Consider the following 17,519-nt stretch of genomic DNA (forward strand, 5'->3'; position numbering starts at 1 on the left):
ATACCAAAATGCAAGGATTTATGGGTATAAGGAGGCAGATGTTGACATTTGACAGTTTCTCATGCATAGTAAAGTCTATCCTGATATAATTTAATGGACTGAGGGCAAACTGCAGTCTAGACTAATGTTCATATTCAGCTGTTTCTTCATGTGTTCTTAACTGATATGATCAGCGGAGAGAGGAAATTACAAAAAAAGAGCACAGAGACGCAATTTTTTCACATTTAGTTAAAATGTCCCATACTGCCAGAATGTCAAACCAGGAGGGATGACTGACTGACAAGTTTCCAAACTTCTGTCTAAAGCTATTTGCGAGTTCATGTGAGTTTGGCAGTGTGGGCCTCAGTGAACAAAGTATAAAAACTAAACAAACAAAGAAAATGAAATGCACCTTTAATTGCACCAAAAACAGCACCATTAAAAATGCCTCGCTCTTTTCTTTGTGTGTATTTTGAGCGAGGTGGAGTAAAACACAGCATTAAAACCTCCCATGGACAGAAATAAGCATGTTTGAATGTGTAAACTAGACTATGCACAATAGCACAGCACTCAGCACATCTTCCATAACACATGTTCAGCATCCATCGTTTTCCAAAAAGCACATTAGCAGCAACTGGCCTGCCAGAAATAGCCAAAACGGATTCAAATTCAGTGCCTATGTACACATACTCACAGTGTGTCTTAATTAACCACAGAGCAGAACAATGCAAATCCTGACCGAGAAAAAGTTGTTTTCTTAAAAGTTTGCTGTTCTTGGCTGAAACAGACATGCAGTTTTGTGGCTTATGTGGCGTAGATCATAACCACTACTTATATATGCCTTAAAATAGATGCTAGTGCTATGTATAATGCCACATTCTCATTTTAGAGTATTTACAATAGGCAAATTATAAGATATGTAACCTGAAATTAATACAATATGGTGTGTTCAAAATTGTTTGACCGGCTGTGTGAAAGTATGTAAAAACAAGGGGTATCTAACAATATAAATCATATCTCTTTTTGGGGGTTTTAGTTCATTATTACATGCAGAAATTAGCCTTATGTTCATTTTCACGTTTTCTAATAAACATCTTAACATCCTTTCCTTCCTATTTTAAACATATTCAGCACACACTGCTGTTATTCTAATATATTGGTTTTGGCACATGCATATACAGTATATGTGTACAATTCTATTTTCTCATCGGTGTATTAGTTAAGATGCATAAATCATTGTGAAACAGAGGAAATACATTTAAAAAAAGCAACACTATAACCCTATCTGCTCTTTAAAACCTAAAGGAGATATATCTGTACATGTTTACTTGCATTCACCCAAGACACACTGCAGTATTCTGCCAAAAGGTACATGTAAAATAAAGACCTGACATAACAATTAGTGTTTTTGTAAGTCCAGGTCACTTTCCTATGTTTATGTATTGCACATACTGGCCAGTGCCTACAACTCGTGGAGACTATTTCTTTGTTGTACATTTCAGTGTGTAGTGGAGTGCCCTGTTGTTGTGTGTGAATCATGGTGCACTGACTCGTTTAATAAGACACAACACTGTCGACTACTGATGAGAAGAACACCACAGATAACCCGCTCCAGTGGCTCAAAAATAAAATGTGTTTGATTTTGAAGAGAAATGTCCACAGTAAGAACCCAAAAAACATACAGTAAGCAGACACGGCACGTTCAGTCTGCTCTTTTAGACTTACCATGTATCCATTTCGAAATCATTTTGTCTTCGTGTTCAACTTTTTTGTTGTCACAGTTGTTTCAGTGAAACTGGCGGACATGGGGTTGTCAACCCCACTTCACACTCAGTCTCAGTGTGCCCCCTTGTGGTCAAACAAGTGAATGTCCTCTTCCAACAGAGTGCAACAAGTGTTTGCTTTGTGTAAAACATCCAACCTCTATATTATCGCTAATTTGGCTGATCATTCCCCTCTTAGTATTTTACCTTCCCCTCTTTTCAGAAATGAATACTGGCATTGCCTCTGCAAGACAGTGATCCCTCTGAGCCTTGGCACCCATCGGTGTGCTGATGATATTGGGCTTGTGGGTCAAGGAGTCCCTCACTGCCTTTTGCTGTCCAGGATGGCCCTCCAGTCGTCCGACCAAGACAGGAGTCGTCTCTGGGAGGGGCTGATGGAAAGATGTTTGTTGTGGCAGGTGGTGAACAGGATGTGCTCCCACGTTGGTTTAGGCTCCACACCTGATCAGGAGACATGCCCAAACATGACGTAAGTGACAACCAGACATATTTCACTGTGTAGAGCGTACAAATCACTGCTTTAGACAACCTAGCAGATCCTGACTAACAGTTCACACACTGCGGCAGCTGTCTTATAAGGTGCCAATGAGGCAGTGAAGAAGACATATGCAAATAATTATCACACCCACATGACATTAAACAAACAGGATGTTTTTTTCCTTCCTTCTTCCTTTTAATCTTTGAAACATACTTTCATGCGTGCTGAATGCTGGTTATTGTAATGCTATTTTTAGAAACATTTTTACACTTTGATTATGTTACGTCACTACTTTTTTGTCAGTGATCATTATAAACAGCATGTCATTTCAGTTATCTAAACTCAGTCAATAAAAATACCTCAACTGCAGTTCTTAGAGAACTTGCAATATTGTATTTCCCTTTGCTAAACCCCTCCCCCAGAACTGCGATTGTCCAATCCGCTACTCTGCATTTAAAGCGTTTGGAGGGTCGTGTCATTTTTTAGCCCACACACACACACACACACACACACACACACACACACACACACACACACACACACACAGTCCTCACCTAGAATGTCAGGCTTGTCGTCTATGAGGATGTCTCCAGTGATTAATGTCTTGTCTCTGGTCAGGATGACCTGCTCCAGAAAGCCATGGCCCAAATGATTCTCTACCCAGGCATACTGGACACACACACACACACACACACACACACACACACACACACACACACACACACACACACGCAGTAGATGAGATCTAATTAGAAAAAGGAAACAGTAATAATTTCCAAAGGGAAGATGTTGTTGATTGATTGGCAGAGCGCTTACCTTCTCATATGGGCAGTGTTTGTAATGTTTTATAGGGCTGGTGCAAATAAAGACATCTGTGCTGCGGAAAGAAAAGGGAAACAACAGGACCAGAGTGGAAAAATTAAAAACATACAAACATTTTTATATCCCAGCTGCTTATGCCTGACAGACACACTGGAAATAATAACTAAATTGGAGACAGGCAGTGGACCTTTCCTTGGTAGGAAAACAAAGAGGTGAGAAAACAAAAGTGAAAAACATGAGATCACACCATATGGCATATTTCCCAGATAAGAAAACAGAATATTCAGGCATTGGTGGTTAAAGAAACCCATTCATTTCCACCAGGAAAGGAAGTGCAAACATACAGTTTCATAACTATGACAGCTATTTTTAGACATTATTCCACTGTGTTTCTGAGAATGCAACCAGAAATGGCAATCACAACCTCCATGTTGACTCAGATTAAAACTGAATGAAATATCTCACTACAGATGCAGGATGCTTTCACCAAAGCACATACAGTAGAGTGCACCAAAAGCTGGTTCTACAGGGAATCACAGCCCTGACTTGTGTTTGACAGATAAGAGCTTTTGAAAACCGATTACACTGATAGTGAGAGCTCTGGACTGAAGCTACTCAGAGCCAACATTTACCATCTTTAAATCTGACCACACACAGCAGCCAGTGTTTCTCAATATTATAGTTGTCGGGATGAAGTAGCCTCTGAAACAGCGACACAACAGGACACTAAACCTCTCTATCAATGACTCGTTAAGTTTTTTTTGTAACTGCAGTAAGGGAGGAACATCATAGAGTATGAGCAGGTCACAGCACTGAGCTGCCTATATCCAGTATTAATATATAAAAGCCCAAAGTAATGGTCAAACCATAGATTCCTGTAGCAAACATGGTGCCGTGCTTTTTGATTTCTTTTTCTATAAGCGTAACAATGTGACACATTTGCCATCCATCAGTCTGCACGTCTATTTGCCGTCACCAAGTCACACACTCGAACTGCGTGTCACACTGGTCACCAAAGTATTGATCGCAGAGCCTAACAAACGTTTGCAATATTCATTAAACATCCATAAATACGCAGTAACAGCGTGAGCTGTCTTACCTTAAAACAGTGTTTCTTCCTCACCAGGATCTGTGCTAAACTATCCACCACCTTATTAAAATCCAGGGCTCTCACCAGAACACTAGATGTAAATTGCTACTTATTAATTTTCCCCCACCCATTACACCTCACGTTGATCTCCCCATAAGCTCTCAGTCATTCTGGTTTGTTTTCTCCTCCCCACGTGTGCACACATTTCAAGATGATGTTGCTCAGAAACCTGTCTATATATATACTACATTTTACTATTATGTCAGCAGCAGCCAAACATATTAGATGAGTGAACTGCATCTTCAAGACCTACTTATCCATCTTGGCCATCTCCTTGACTGCCTCCACTCCACCTGGCAACGGATCCAGTTCTATGAAGAAGTCCTTGGACTCCCAGATACTGATGGCTTTTTCCTGGAGTAAAAAAAACAAACAAAAACACACACACACAGCTTAGTATCCGTGTGCATTGATATGGTGTATTGGGCTTCCTCACAAACAGACCCCAGACAGTTCGGATTGGCGGCTACACCTCCTCCACTCTAGTACTGAACACCGGAGCCCCCCAGGGCTGTGTGCTCTGCCCCCCTCCTATCACCCATGACTGCATGTGTGTAGCATAAAGGGAACTACAACCTAATCGCGTTATACAACCCTGTGTTGTAAAATGAGAAATAAATCTGCCCTATATGTGTGTGTCCACGTGAGTGTACATGTGCTTTGAAGGAAGAATGTCCAAAAGGCAACTTTTTCAAGGTCAGCTTGACACTCCAAAGGATCGGAAAAGCTGATATTTGAATGAGACTGTACTGTACAGCTTTCTTGAATATCTCAATAATGGCAAAGCAGGAACTGAGAAAAACATCTTTGTGGTCCATTTCTTCTTATGCGCTCATGTTCAACATGGAACTCTTACCCCAGACCTAGTTTACGAGATCGTAATAAATATTTTATTTGCGTGATATAACATAAATTAGATATATATGTTGTTGTTTTTTTTAAATTAGGTGATTAGACAATTTTTGCACTGTCACAAAAACAGATGGATTGGCTTTAATATGTAGTGTTGCATGCTGTTGCAGTGTGTGGGATCATAATACGGGCTAGATCTATGCCTCACCTGCTTGTGCAAAATTAGTAGACATACAAACACCAGTAACATACTAGTGTAAAATATACTTTATTAAAATAAAAGCCTCAAACAGTAAATTGTTAATTCATTAGTTTAGCATTCTGCTTTATCGTTACTCCAAAGTCTTTGAGTAAATATGTTTTTCCACAGAAAAAAGTGTGTGACATTCACACACTTTCTTATGAAAATAATCTCAATGGGTCTTAAAAAACTTTAAATGAAAGAGCCTCTATTAGGCTATCTTTAACTACAGGCTCGTGACTAACTGAGTAACGCATGATGACAAATCAGCATCAGGATTAAAACGCAAATACTCAGTCAGTCGAGAGCAGACCTGATAAGATACTGTAGGTGAGGCCAGGGGTGATTAAAGGGGGGGTCACACAATAGATAATTGGCTCAGTGGACAACAAAACTTTTTTATGGTTCAGTATGGTAGTACTTTATTAACTGTATGGCATAAGAGAATGTGGTCGTTAAGATCTGTTTCCTCTGAATTTTGTAGTTTAGGATACTGGCTACTTTTCTGGCTTTTTTGTTCCCTCAGATATTAAAGACAATGCATAAACAAAACATGAAATTGTGGTTAAACTGAACAGCACATACATCGGACATTTGGTGGGAGCATATAGGCACTGCAAGGTTGTCAACTGCTGATCTATAGAGCCCATTAAATAATGTTTCTGTCTGAGGAACCAGCAATATTTCATGTTGGTTAAGATCAAACTTCAGCTGCAAACAGAGCGTCACTAGTCATAACACAGTCTCTAAATGGGATCTATTCTTGTTAATTAAATTCTGGTAAAATTAAAACTATTTTTGTGGGGACCCTGGGGGGAACCAGCTCAAGGGCCTCTGGCTCTGTATAGGACTGCAAGTGTGAATTACAATAACTATTTTTGTACACATGTATGCATGACACTTACACATAGGTCACTCCTCAGCTGCCCATACTGCGTTGACACCCAAAACCCTCTTCTGTCATCCAGGGTGATGTAGGGCTCGTCCGGGTACCTGGCCCGGTACTTCTTGACGAACCCCCCCTCGAAGTCCGCCAGGACCCCGTCCATGTCAACCAGAACCCGCAGTCTCTTACCCGAGGCAGAGGAGGACATGCTTACGCAAATCCTCTTAAACGGATCACGGAGCAAAGTTTTCCCTCTTCCGAGTAGACGTGCTGTACCGGACAGTAACAACATTGCTGACTATTGAGTGAGTGGCTGCTGCAGTACCAATAACTGTCACTACCGGTAACCCTCTCCAAACGACGAGTGGAAACAGTGGACAAAGTCCGAATGGGAGTCGAAAAGTTTTCCAAATACTGCGGCAGTTAAACCCTGTTGTTATCCGCACTTAGGTATTTTGGGGTTTGTCTTTTCGTGAAATTTTCTTCCACTGCTAGCTTTACTTTATCATTCTGGGCGTCTCTCTGCTAGCTTGCTGCAGTTGAGCTAACAGTCGGTAACATTAGCTAACTTTAGCTGACAGGCTAGCCGCACAGCAGCAGGCAGGTCAAATGTGACATGCCTTTGGCCACAGTGTAACATTACTGGGAGCTGTTTGCATCGTATGTCAGTGTGTATTAACTGCCCGGCAGCTACCCACAGCCTTTCTCAAACCCACAGCATCTGTAACAATGGCTGTTGGAGCAACCTAAACTGAAACGACAAGTAAACAACTGGCACTGCAGCAGCAGCAGCAAGAGCAGGAGAAAGCTCAGCAGTGAGAACAAACTGTACTACAAGCCTGCTCGCAGAAAAGATATTTTAGATGAACGAGATGGCTCACTCCTTCGTGGTGTCAATGCGTGAGAGCTGTGTACAGTCACAATTTGAAGTTTTACAATATTGCAAATGTGAACAAATCAAAACGTTTTACCACCAGTGTTATTATTATTTTATGGCATAGGTGGATGATTATGCATTTAAGCTATTTGTGTCTAAATGTGACAAGCAGTAGCCAATTCTGAATGGATAAAGTAATATTTCTGCGTTTCTAAAAGTGATTGATTGGATTGATGGAATGACTCCAGAGGCACCAATGTATCATTATGCATGTACAGTGAAGATTTCAGTAGGCTGCACAACATTTGAAAATGAGCCAAAATAAATGTTTAATATTTCTATATTTGAGTTGAGTTTTTTTGTTGCTCATCTTCAGTGATTGCAAATCAGTTTTATACATTTGGATTTGTCACCAATCACAATTACAGTACACTACAGTACAGCTCATTACTGTAACACTGTTGGAAGCTAGACATATGGTCGTACAGCAATCAAAAAACATATATCAGTGTAAGTATTATCAAAGATAACAGAAATAAAATCAAGTTTATGAAGGTGATAAACCAATGTATAATAGGTTTCCATTCTACACTGTAACACTTTATAAAAGGTAGACAAAAAAATTAGAATAAATAGCAACAGTCTTAAGCCGCCAAAGAATAAGTGTGCCATTAATGCTTATTATCTACTTCACTAAAATTAGCTATCAAGACATCTCATTAATATATTGGATTTTCTCTCGGCACTGTGGCTTGAGGGTTGGCATTGTTGCCTCCTCCAAAGAGCAAGGTCCTGTTTGAACCCTGAACATGACAAGCGGTTTAGAGAATGGACAGATGGATGGATCCCAAAACTGAATTTTACCCATTTCCTCAGTTCTCAACATAACAACTGAGTACTTGATGTATTTCGTAATTTACTATAATTTGTTATAGTTTTTTTAGAAGTACAGGGCATTTTGGTGTCCAGTCTATAATCTGTGGATTCTTCACTCAACTTCAGTTAGACAGGAGCTCTTACATTTTATAACATCTTTGTTGAAACACCAGAAAATTGTACGTCAGTTCCTGTATTTCTTTTTTCCTTAAAGGGTGAAATGGCACTACAGCCTGAAATAGACAGCTGTAGTCCCTTAACACATAAGACAAGCACAAGACGTTACAATTTCCTAATAAAAATACTATTATGGAAATTTTTACAATTATGCTTTCAGAAAATCGTGTGTCTAGCCCTTTAAGAATCCAATGGTCGGTTCGTAAACTCGTTGCAGTCTGTTCTGTTCTTATGATCTCGCGATAGTTTCACCTCAGTGGCGGCTGTGTGGCCCCCTGTCTCAGTCCGGACGGAGTTGTTTCTGACGTTTGAATGAAAAACAGTGCAAATTACCTCCACTTTGGACCCAGGAAATAATGGCTTCAGCCTTGGAGCAGTTTGTGAACAATGTGCGGCAGCTCTCCGCTCAAGGTAGGGTTGCTAAACTCATTCGAGTGGGAAGTATTAGCTAGTTAGCTAGCATATGCTATCCAATGCCTTGCCGATAGCTAGGCAGCCAAACTGGTTAGAGCCCTCTTTTTGCTTTATCATGTAAACACACCGCCAAAATGACTTTCTCTGGCTGCGAGAGTTCTGTAAAGTATCACCAGAAGATGCGTTAGTATACGGGGACGCCAAGGATAACCACGAACTAGGTAGCTCATCAAACAAAATGTCAAAATCATACTTTTTGGTTTTGATCTAGAAAATAATTTCTGGGGATTGCCTACCGGTAGTCCCGCCCCGAGCCCACATGACTGGCTGGCGAACTGAATTAGCGAATATTATTGGTTCCAAGTCATCTGTCAATCCCACTTACATTACCTCTGTTGCAAGGCCTTGACAGGACACTTGACCGGCCGTATATTGAAATACTCAGCCACAGCACAATTATTATAAACAATTTCGTGAGTCAGTTTGTTTTCTACATTTGTAAAGAATAGCTTCTTGGCAGACGTAGCCAAGAAAATTGCAATTTTATTATTAATTTGACCCCTTAAACAATGAAAAAAAATTCTCAGCATACTTGGAAAAAAGTATTGTCCTCTTCTCTTTTGTGGATTTAACCTCATCATTTACAATGACTATGACTGGGGGGAATGTTATAATAACATTTTTGTTTTGGTAACCAGTGCAGTTGCATCTTTGTGCATGTGTCCCCCTTGTGTGCCACAACATGTAATAAGATGTGTTAAAGTTGAAATTTGATTACATTAAATCCTGTTTAACAACCTAATTTAACTATGCCTAAAAACAGTGATTTCTAAATTTTATCTGCATCTAGCATTGCGATGTAAACTGTCTTATATATGAGAGATGGGTCTTTCAAAGATTTAAAGGGCAAGCAAGAAGGTCCAAAGTGGTTTACTTTCTTCTCTGTTCTCCTGCCCCTAACCCCTCCAGGCCAGATGACTCAGCTGTGTGAGTTGATCAACAAGAGTGGGGAACTGCTGGCCAAAAATCTGTCCCACCTGGACACGGTGCTGGGGGCCTTGGACATCCAGGAGCACTCCCTAGGCGTGCTGGCTGTGCTGTAAGTAGCCAGCTCCATCCTTATTCTTTACAGGTTTGCCAACATCAGTGTAGTTATGACCAGTCAAGAACTCTTCCTTGGTCTCTAGTGAAGTCTGCTGCTATATTTTGTCTTCTTTGCCTTTGTGTTCAGTTCTGTCCAATCTTGTTTTCCTCTACACTCCTGCTTTCATTATGCTCCTTGCTTCTGCTCCATTTTTTTCTGCGCTGGGCCAAGAGATTCTGTTATTGTTGTGTCTGTTGAACGTTGTATTGTACAATCGGTGATGAATAGGGTAGAAGTGGTGGAGCCTTTGAGAAGTATAGTTAACAAGTAGAGAATGGTGCACATGACTTTGGTGCCAGCTCAGTTCTTATGTGAGTTGCCAAGTTAGTACAAATAAATCACATAATGATCCAGTATTTGCATGTTATTTGCCGTTTCCTGCTTCTTAGTATTATGTTTTTAATTATTATAGGCTGCCTTTTGCGCGTAGCATAGCAAATCTGATGTAGTCACAAAGCAGCTAAAGGCTACCTGTTGCACGTACAACTACTAATGTAGGAATGAACTAACATTGTAGCAGAGAAAGTGATTATTTCATATCATTTAGTGAATCAAGAAATGCCAATGGTGAGTATTTAACAGTTATGAAAATGACTATGTTTAAGACATAGAGTTTGATTGCATATTAAATTAAACCCACAAGTGGGAAAAACACAGAATAAAGTTGTTTTTTCAACAGTTTACAATAACGAAACACTAAGTGAGTTCACTTTGGCATCACAAACTTAAAAAACAATATGGATGTCATTTGACCTGTGCAGTATTTTTTCATATGGACAAACTTTACATCCCTCTGCATATGGAAATAACCTAACAACTAAACCATCCAATTTTGTATTTTCATCCCACATGACAAAGTGTTGTCATTACCAGTTAGGCTTTAAGGTCTGTATTAAGGTCTCATTGTTTCACTGAAAGTGAAGGTTTTTGCTAACCTCTTACTGTTTTACTCCAGATTTGTGAAGTTCTCCATGCCAAACATCCCTGACTTTGAGACGCTCTTCTCCCAAGTCCAGCTTTTCATCAGTACCTGCAATGGGGAGCACATTAGATATGCAACAGACACTTGTAAGTCCAACCTTTCACTAGATGTTTAGGAAGCGTGTTTGTATCCTGCCGGTTGTTTTTATGTTGTACAGGTTTTCAGTTGAACAAGAACACAATTCTATACTGATCAGTGTTCTATTGCATATTGTGTTGAAAGCATGTACTCTTCTAAAATATGCACTGTTGCCAGCTAAACTACGCAACACTACATCTAAATTATGCCCACTTTTTCTCATGCAAGTGCTTTACTCAGTTGTGGTCATATGTCAGATACCAGCTTTTTCCAGTGTCCGCAGTGTCCGCTGACAGGCTCTAAAATGTTTTTTAGTATCAACCAAAAATAAGAACATGTTGCACTGTTAGGATGGTATGGCATCTGTAATCCAGATTGTAATAGTCAGGTACTGTATATGGTGTATTGTAGTGTATTAGTAGTGTTCAGCAGTATCTGTTATTGTAAATTGCTTTTCATTTCTGCAAATGTCTTAATGTTTGGTAACTTTAACCTTTTGAGCTTGAGGAAAAATGACAACATTGTATGTATGTACATGTTTGTCCAGGAATTTGTTTGTGATGCATAAACTGCTATGAAGTGTAGATGTATCCTGTAAACCCATGTGTGCAGTGCTTTACACTTAACTAACCACTAAAAGAGTCAGTCATCAATTTTCATTGAACACCTTCCCTCCCTTCTGTTTCCTCTCCCAGTTGCTGGTCTCTGCCACCAGTTGACAAATGCCCTTGTGGAGCGGAAACAGGTAAGACTGTTTGTTGGGTTCTAACCCCGTATAAGTAGCTGGATAATGTGTATTGGCCACTACAGGGTTCCTATCAGAGAGCTAAGTCACCAGGTGGAGTTCAACTTCTTTACTGCGTTGTAAGGTGGTAACATAATTACAGGCAGTCATAAGCTGTACATATTGATAGTAGTTTCTGAAATAATCACAAAGAAATGGTACATGAATATCACAGCTCTTAAATATCTTCTACCTCTTATGGAGGAGTAAGCTGTTAATCACAAATCATCAATTACTGAAATAAACATTCAATTCTCATACTGTGCGAATGAAAATAAGCATCCTCTGCAATTCAATAACAAACATAAATCATATCACACATTAGCTATAAGCATGCATAGACAAGTATATTATGACTATATACAATATAATCTGCACAGTCTCTGTAACGTCAGGAATTCACAACACTGTTGTCTCGACTTTGGTGGGAGTGAAATGCCTAACTAGATATCATTTTCGAGCTTTAATTCAAAATTGAATTTTTTTTAAAAAATCCAAATGAATCAGCAGCCATTGTAGATGACTGATGATCGATGTTTTCATTCATGGCTCACAGCAGCCTTTGCAGTAGTCTGCAAATGCTGCGGTTGCTAATGAAGTATGAATAGTTTAAATATCAGTGGAGAACACAGAATGCAAATGGGATTTATTTATTCTTACTTATTTAGCCTTTTGCCCCTCGTTCAGTCTGTCTGGTTTGTAAGACATACACCTCTGGATTCCATCAAAGACTACCTGCACAGTTGAACAGTGTGTAATCATTGACAGAGCGCTGTTTTAGTGATGTAGACAGTCTAACAGCTCCTATAGCAAAAGCTATAGGGCTATGGACTCTTTTATCCCATCAATAGTTGATCTCTATAATGTTAATTCATAACTGCCCTATTTCACTTACAGTATGTATGTGCTGACGTGCCCGTGTTGACATACACAAATATACTCACACACACCTTCAAATTCTTTGCGGCCCGCTGTGCTACATCAGCTCCTCTGCACTTTCGCAGTAGAATCATATGACTCTTTTCTATGTTGCCTAATAGGGACAACAGGACTTCTTCCCACCTTAAGAGAGTGTTAGTGTTGGTCATCTGTGTATTGTGTGATGTTTTTGAGATTTCCATGTTGTTCGTGTTACTGCAAAGTGTCCTTGTCAAAGTGCCCATTATGTGTGTATGATGTTTTAAAGAACTCTGCGCAGTGTCTTGACAAGGTAGCTTGTGATTGGGTGAAAGTATTTTTAATGTTGTATGCACCTTGCTGCAAAAGCAGTTTCCCCTTGGCGATGGTGATATTAGTACATTTTAATCTTATTTTTCAACACTCTCTGACAAGACAAGGCCCAAATGAGTCATCCTCTTGCTGAGTTTCAGCATCCAAGAGTAGCATGTTTTCCTTTCCCTTCTTGATCTAAATATTTCAATGCATTTTAAAGTGCCTAGACCGTTTTCAGTGTGTTTGGATGTCTCAGGAAAGCTGCAGCTGAATAACTCCAAATATTTTTTCTTTCCCTGACAGCCATTGAGGGGTGTTGTCGTCCTAAAACAGGCAATAGACAAAATGCAGATGAACACAAACCAACTTACCTCAGTTCATGCAGACCTGTGTCAGGTGAGTAACTGGCCCTGCTGCATCATCACCATGGCTGTAATCCTAAATGGCCTCATGATTTAACTTGCACATAAAATTTTTGCTACTAAATTGTGATATATTATTTGTAATCAGCATCTAATTTATCTATTTAAAAACTGTTTTCGATTTCCTTCTTCTCCTAAATGCATACTTGTTGAATATACTGTTTAAAGGGTTGTGTTAAATAATTCAAACACAGGCTTAGTCCCAGCACAGTTCCTTTCCAGTGTGACTGTTCAGTCTAACCCTCATTATATACCTGTCTCCTTGCAGCTGTGCTTGTTAGCAAAGTGCTTCAAGACCGCCCTGCCCTTCTTGGAGTTGGACATGATGGACATCTGTAAGGAGAATGGAGCTTACGACGCAAAGCACTTTTTATGTTACTACTACTATGGTGGCATGATCTACACGGGCCTCAAAAACTTCGAAAGAGCACTGTATTTTTATGAACAGGTACTCTCCTGCGCTTTATGCTGCACTAAGTGTATGGACGTGCATACATGTAATGGCATAAACTTTCTAATGTGACCATTAAATCTTCAGAAATTGTCACATGTACTCATGTATGCCCTGAATGCACAATCAACTGTCACGTTTTCTCTGGTGTATAATATAATATAGACATCATTTTCTCTTGTCAGGCAATAACCACTCCAGCCATGGCAGTAAGCCACATCATGTTGGAAGCCTATAAGAAATACATCCTGGTGTCACTCATTCTCCACGGCAAAGTGCAGCCGCTGCCCAAATACACCTCACAAATAGTGGGGAGGTTCATCAAGGTAAAGACAAATAGTTGAATAGTATTAGGGCTTTGCTCTTTTGGTACAGCTGTTAGATTTACATATGCAGACATTTAAGTAACCTGATTTTTAGCTGATGCAAGTAAGCTCATTATAACTCTCTTAGACCAGATGAAGCTAGTCAAGAAATGTTGCTCATTTCAACAGGAAACAGTCTGTCCACTTATGGTATACAGAATCTGCAGAAACTCAAACTCACAGCATTATACACTCAGTTTTTAGTTTCAGGTACACCTAGCTAAAACTAATGTAGTCTAATACAACAGTCCTGCAATAAATTCTACCTTCACGAAGGTTAGAATGTTTATAGAGGTGTTGATTCAACTGTATGGTCATTTTGGAGGATGTACTTTGTGGTGCTGTTGAGTTGTATTATACTGGCAGGCGTTTCTATTATTTTGTCCACCCCTTTATATCAATAAGGGTACGCTCTCTGAATAATGCAGTACCGTCTACTTATGTAGTTGATGATTTGTTGGACCATTAAGTGATTGGTTTTCTCTCTGTCCATTCTTTTCGTTTTCTCTTATTGTTGCCCTTAGCCCCTGAGCAACGCCTACCACGAGTTAGCTCAGGTCTACACCACCAACAACCCGGCCGAGCTGCGCATCGTGGTCAACAAACACAGCGAGACCTTCACACGAGACAACAACACAGGCCTGGTCAAACAGTGCCTCTCCTCCCTCTACAAGAAGAACATCCAGAGGTTAACAAAGGTTGGTGTGCCTGCGTGTTTGTGTGTTCTTTTATTTCTATAGTAATGTGAGCCAGATGTTTTCACAAGAAAATATAAGTGAAAATTCCTCCAATCCTTGCTTCTTCACGTGGTGAGGCTATGGTTTGAACTATACTGTATAACTGGTGTTTTGACTTGGGTTAAAGATTAAATTTAAGTTCAGTTTAGGCAGGGGGATAGGGAACGCATATTGTCCGTGGAAAGACCTTTAAAATAGAATTAAGTAAAAGAGTGTCTTAGCGTGTTTAAATCAAGCAGTGGTTTGAAGTGGGTTTACACTAATGCTGAAGCATGTACCCGTTTAGTTTAGTTTATCTGGCCATGTGAGAACAATACCTTTTTCAAACTCTGATCTGAGACGTCTGGAAATGTGTTTCAATCCTCCTCCGCGACACCTGTGCTTGCATGTCATTAGTGTCAATAATCAAAATGATAGGAAACATCCAAAAAAACATGGGTGAGTGAAGGCAGATGTAGACATCTGATAGCCAGCTGTTACTCGTGCTTGGAAAGTTGAGCAAACGGACTGTTCTGAGTGAAATGAAAAATAACACCTCCACCTGTTTGGTCATCATATTCTGTTCTGTTAGTCTAATCTCATTTAATATCATTTCCTGTTGAATGTGCCTCCTGCAGACCTTCCTGACACTGTCTTTGCAAGACATGGCGAGTCGAGTGCAGCTGTCAGGCCCCCAGGAAGCAGAGAAATACGTCTTACACATGGTTAGTTGGTCCAGAAAGACTAAAGCATGAAAAGCCAGTCCAACATGTCATCTGCACACTTACTTGAAATCACTGCACATTAAGTATGCTAATAAATGGTGATGCTTCTGTGTAGATTGAAGATGGTGAGATCTACGCTAGCATTAACCAAAAGGATGGCATGGTCTGTTTCCACGACAACCCCGAAAAATACAACAACCCAGCAATGCTCCACAAAATTGACCAAGAGGTGAGGATGTCCAACTCTGTTTTCAGTGCTGTCTTGCTTATGTCTTAAGTCTTATCATAATGTTGTGTATGAATCCGGATAGTATGTTTAGTGTTAATTATCTTTAAAATGAAGCTATATCATTGTTCTTCTTTCAGATGTTGAAATGTATAGAGCTGGATGAGAAACTAAAGTCTATGGATCAGGAAATCACAGTAAACCCACAATTTGTGCAGAAGGTGAGGCAATGTTTAGCAGCATCAAATATATAAATATGAACTGTTTTTTCTGTTATCTGGATGTCTTTTTTTTTTTACCTGTGCATGGATGTGTTTTGCTTTGTGGAATCTTAAGTGTTTCCTTGTGAAGGTCATGGTATGTACCTTGTGTCTCAGTGCTAGATTTACATTATTTTATCCATTGTGCAAAGATCTTTTTAAATGGTAGAATTAAATAAAAAGAACAAAAGTGTAAGAATAAATTATGTAAGGAATGTGAACACAGTACAACAGTAGTATGGGTAGCTAGTGTTGAAAGGAAAAAAACACAGTTGTACAAAACATGCCAAGCATTACCACTGCACATTCATAACAATCGAAAACTGGAAAAAGTCTTTCAGTGTTTCGTTCCATGAAGCAGGTTTATTCAGTGAATCAGTTTTCTAAGTAAAATCCGGAACATGGACTAATGTAAAAGGACCATTTCTTGGTTTTCTCAGCAAAAATATCCAGATAATTCAGTCATTAACTTCCTAGAAAAAGCCCTTGGTTAGTTCCAAGAGATAACAAAACTATCAGCTGTAGTTTAAGGGTAGCAGGAACTGGTTTTTCAACTACATTATCAACATGTTACGCTTTCTTTTTCAGAGTATGGGATCGCAGGAGGACGATGTTGGTAGCAAAACATCAAGTTATTCCTGAGGGGCCTTGGACAGGGGGAGAACGCTGCAGCCACCCAACACGTTCTTCCCAGGATGAGTTGGATTTTTTTAAAAGAGGAAAAGAAACATTCTATTGCATAAGGACATTGGTCAAGGAAAATCTAATTGTGTGGAATGATGATAAATTTGGTTATTCTTTCTTCACAGTGTCTTAAGGATAACAAAGATCCTTACAGAAAAAGGAAAAAAGATTACAATTTTGTCAGTGTTTTATTTATCAATGTTCAGGTTGGTGCGCCACTGCTACATTAACAGAAACCACAAAAATAAAAACTGGACTTATTTGTTCCAAACATATGTGTGAATAATCTCACTGTTTGTTTTGGTTCTGCTGCATGATGGCCGTAAAAAGAGGGCATTACATATAAGGTAAAACATCTATGGCTGACGAGGATTAAATCTGATATATTCTACATTTGTAAAAACTGCAACGATCGTTTCCCCTCTCACTCCTTTTGGTTAGAATGTAGATATCATCAATAGCAAATCTGTATCTGGACATGCCCTTGACCAAACTCGGCACATTGGAGGTCGTTTACAATCTGGTGCACTGTTTTTGTTTTTGTTTTTTTGTTTTGTCCCTTTTTTCTTTTTTTGTTTTTTTTAGGTCGGATCCACTAGAGGTCGCTAGAGCACTGTATAGAAAACCGTTTTGACATCTTGTTATTACAAGAGGTGAAGTCAACAGATGAAACCAAACTGTCATGTCATTTGGGAGCTTGAGCTTTGCGATTGTGGATCTGTTAATAATAAATTGTTTAAGAATATAGTTCTGGGTTTCATGCCTTTGTGAAAAGATTATCATCCATCTGGTTCTACGTGTACTGCAAAGGGGATTTGAATTTCCATCCACTCTTGATTATCACATTGTAGCATTGTTGCTTGATACAATGAAGCTGATTTGTGCTTTAGCCAATGAATGTCCTTATACAGGCGGATGTGGTTTGCAGGAAAGT

The 17,519-nt window shown here is 39.5% G+C and overlaps 2 protein-coding genes across 2 annotated transcripts; one reads left to right on the forward strand and one right to left on the reverse strand.

Annotated features, from left to right (window-relative positions):
* Window positions 1-376: 376 nt before the first annotated feature.
* On the reverse strand, window positions 377-8,340 carry LOC122867917 (5'(3')-deoxyribonucleotidase, mitochondrial-like). The gene is made up of 5 exons (XM_044179371.1): window positions 6,212-8,340; window positions 4,467-4,567; window positions 3,058-3,118; window positions 2,796-2,910; window positions 377-2,204 (listed from the first exon to the last, which is right to left on the reverse strand). Exons 1-5 carry the CDS (start codon window positions 6,482-6,484, stop codon window positions 2,065-2,067), a joined length of 690 nt encoding a protein of 229 aa, XP_044035306.1. The 5' UTR covers window positions 6,485-8,340; the 3' UTR covers window positions 377-2,064.
* A 52-nt stretch (window positions 8,341-8,392) lies between these two features.
* Window positions 8,393-17,332, forward strand: cops3 (COP9 signalosome subunit 3). Its single transcript, XM_044179340.1, has 12 exons — window positions 8,393-8,533; window positions 9,506-9,635; window positions 10,636-10,748; window positions 11,436-11,485; window positions 13,040-13,132; window positions 13,427-13,606; window positions 13,795-13,935; window positions 14,499-14,672; window positions 15,329-15,415; window positions 15,531-15,644; window positions 15,782-15,862; window positions 16,490-17,332. Exons 1-12 carry the CDS (start codon window positions 8,479-8,481, stop codon window positions 16,541-16,543), a joined length of 1,272 nt encoding a protein of 423 aa, XP_044035275.1. The 5' UTR covers window positions 8,393-8,478; the 3' UTR covers window positions 16,544-17,332.
* Window positions 17,333-17,519: the final 187 nt, after the last annotated feature.

The sequence above is a fragment of the Siniperca chuatsi genome, linkage group LG20 (genome assembly GCF_020085105.1).
Source record: "Siniperca chuatsi isolate FFG_IHB_CAS linkage group LG20, ASM2008510v1, whole genome shotgun sequence".
In the NCBI taxonomy this organism is placed as follows: Eukaryota; Metazoa; Chordata; class Actinopteri; order Centrarchiformes; family Sinipercidae; genus Siniperca; species Siniperca chuatsi.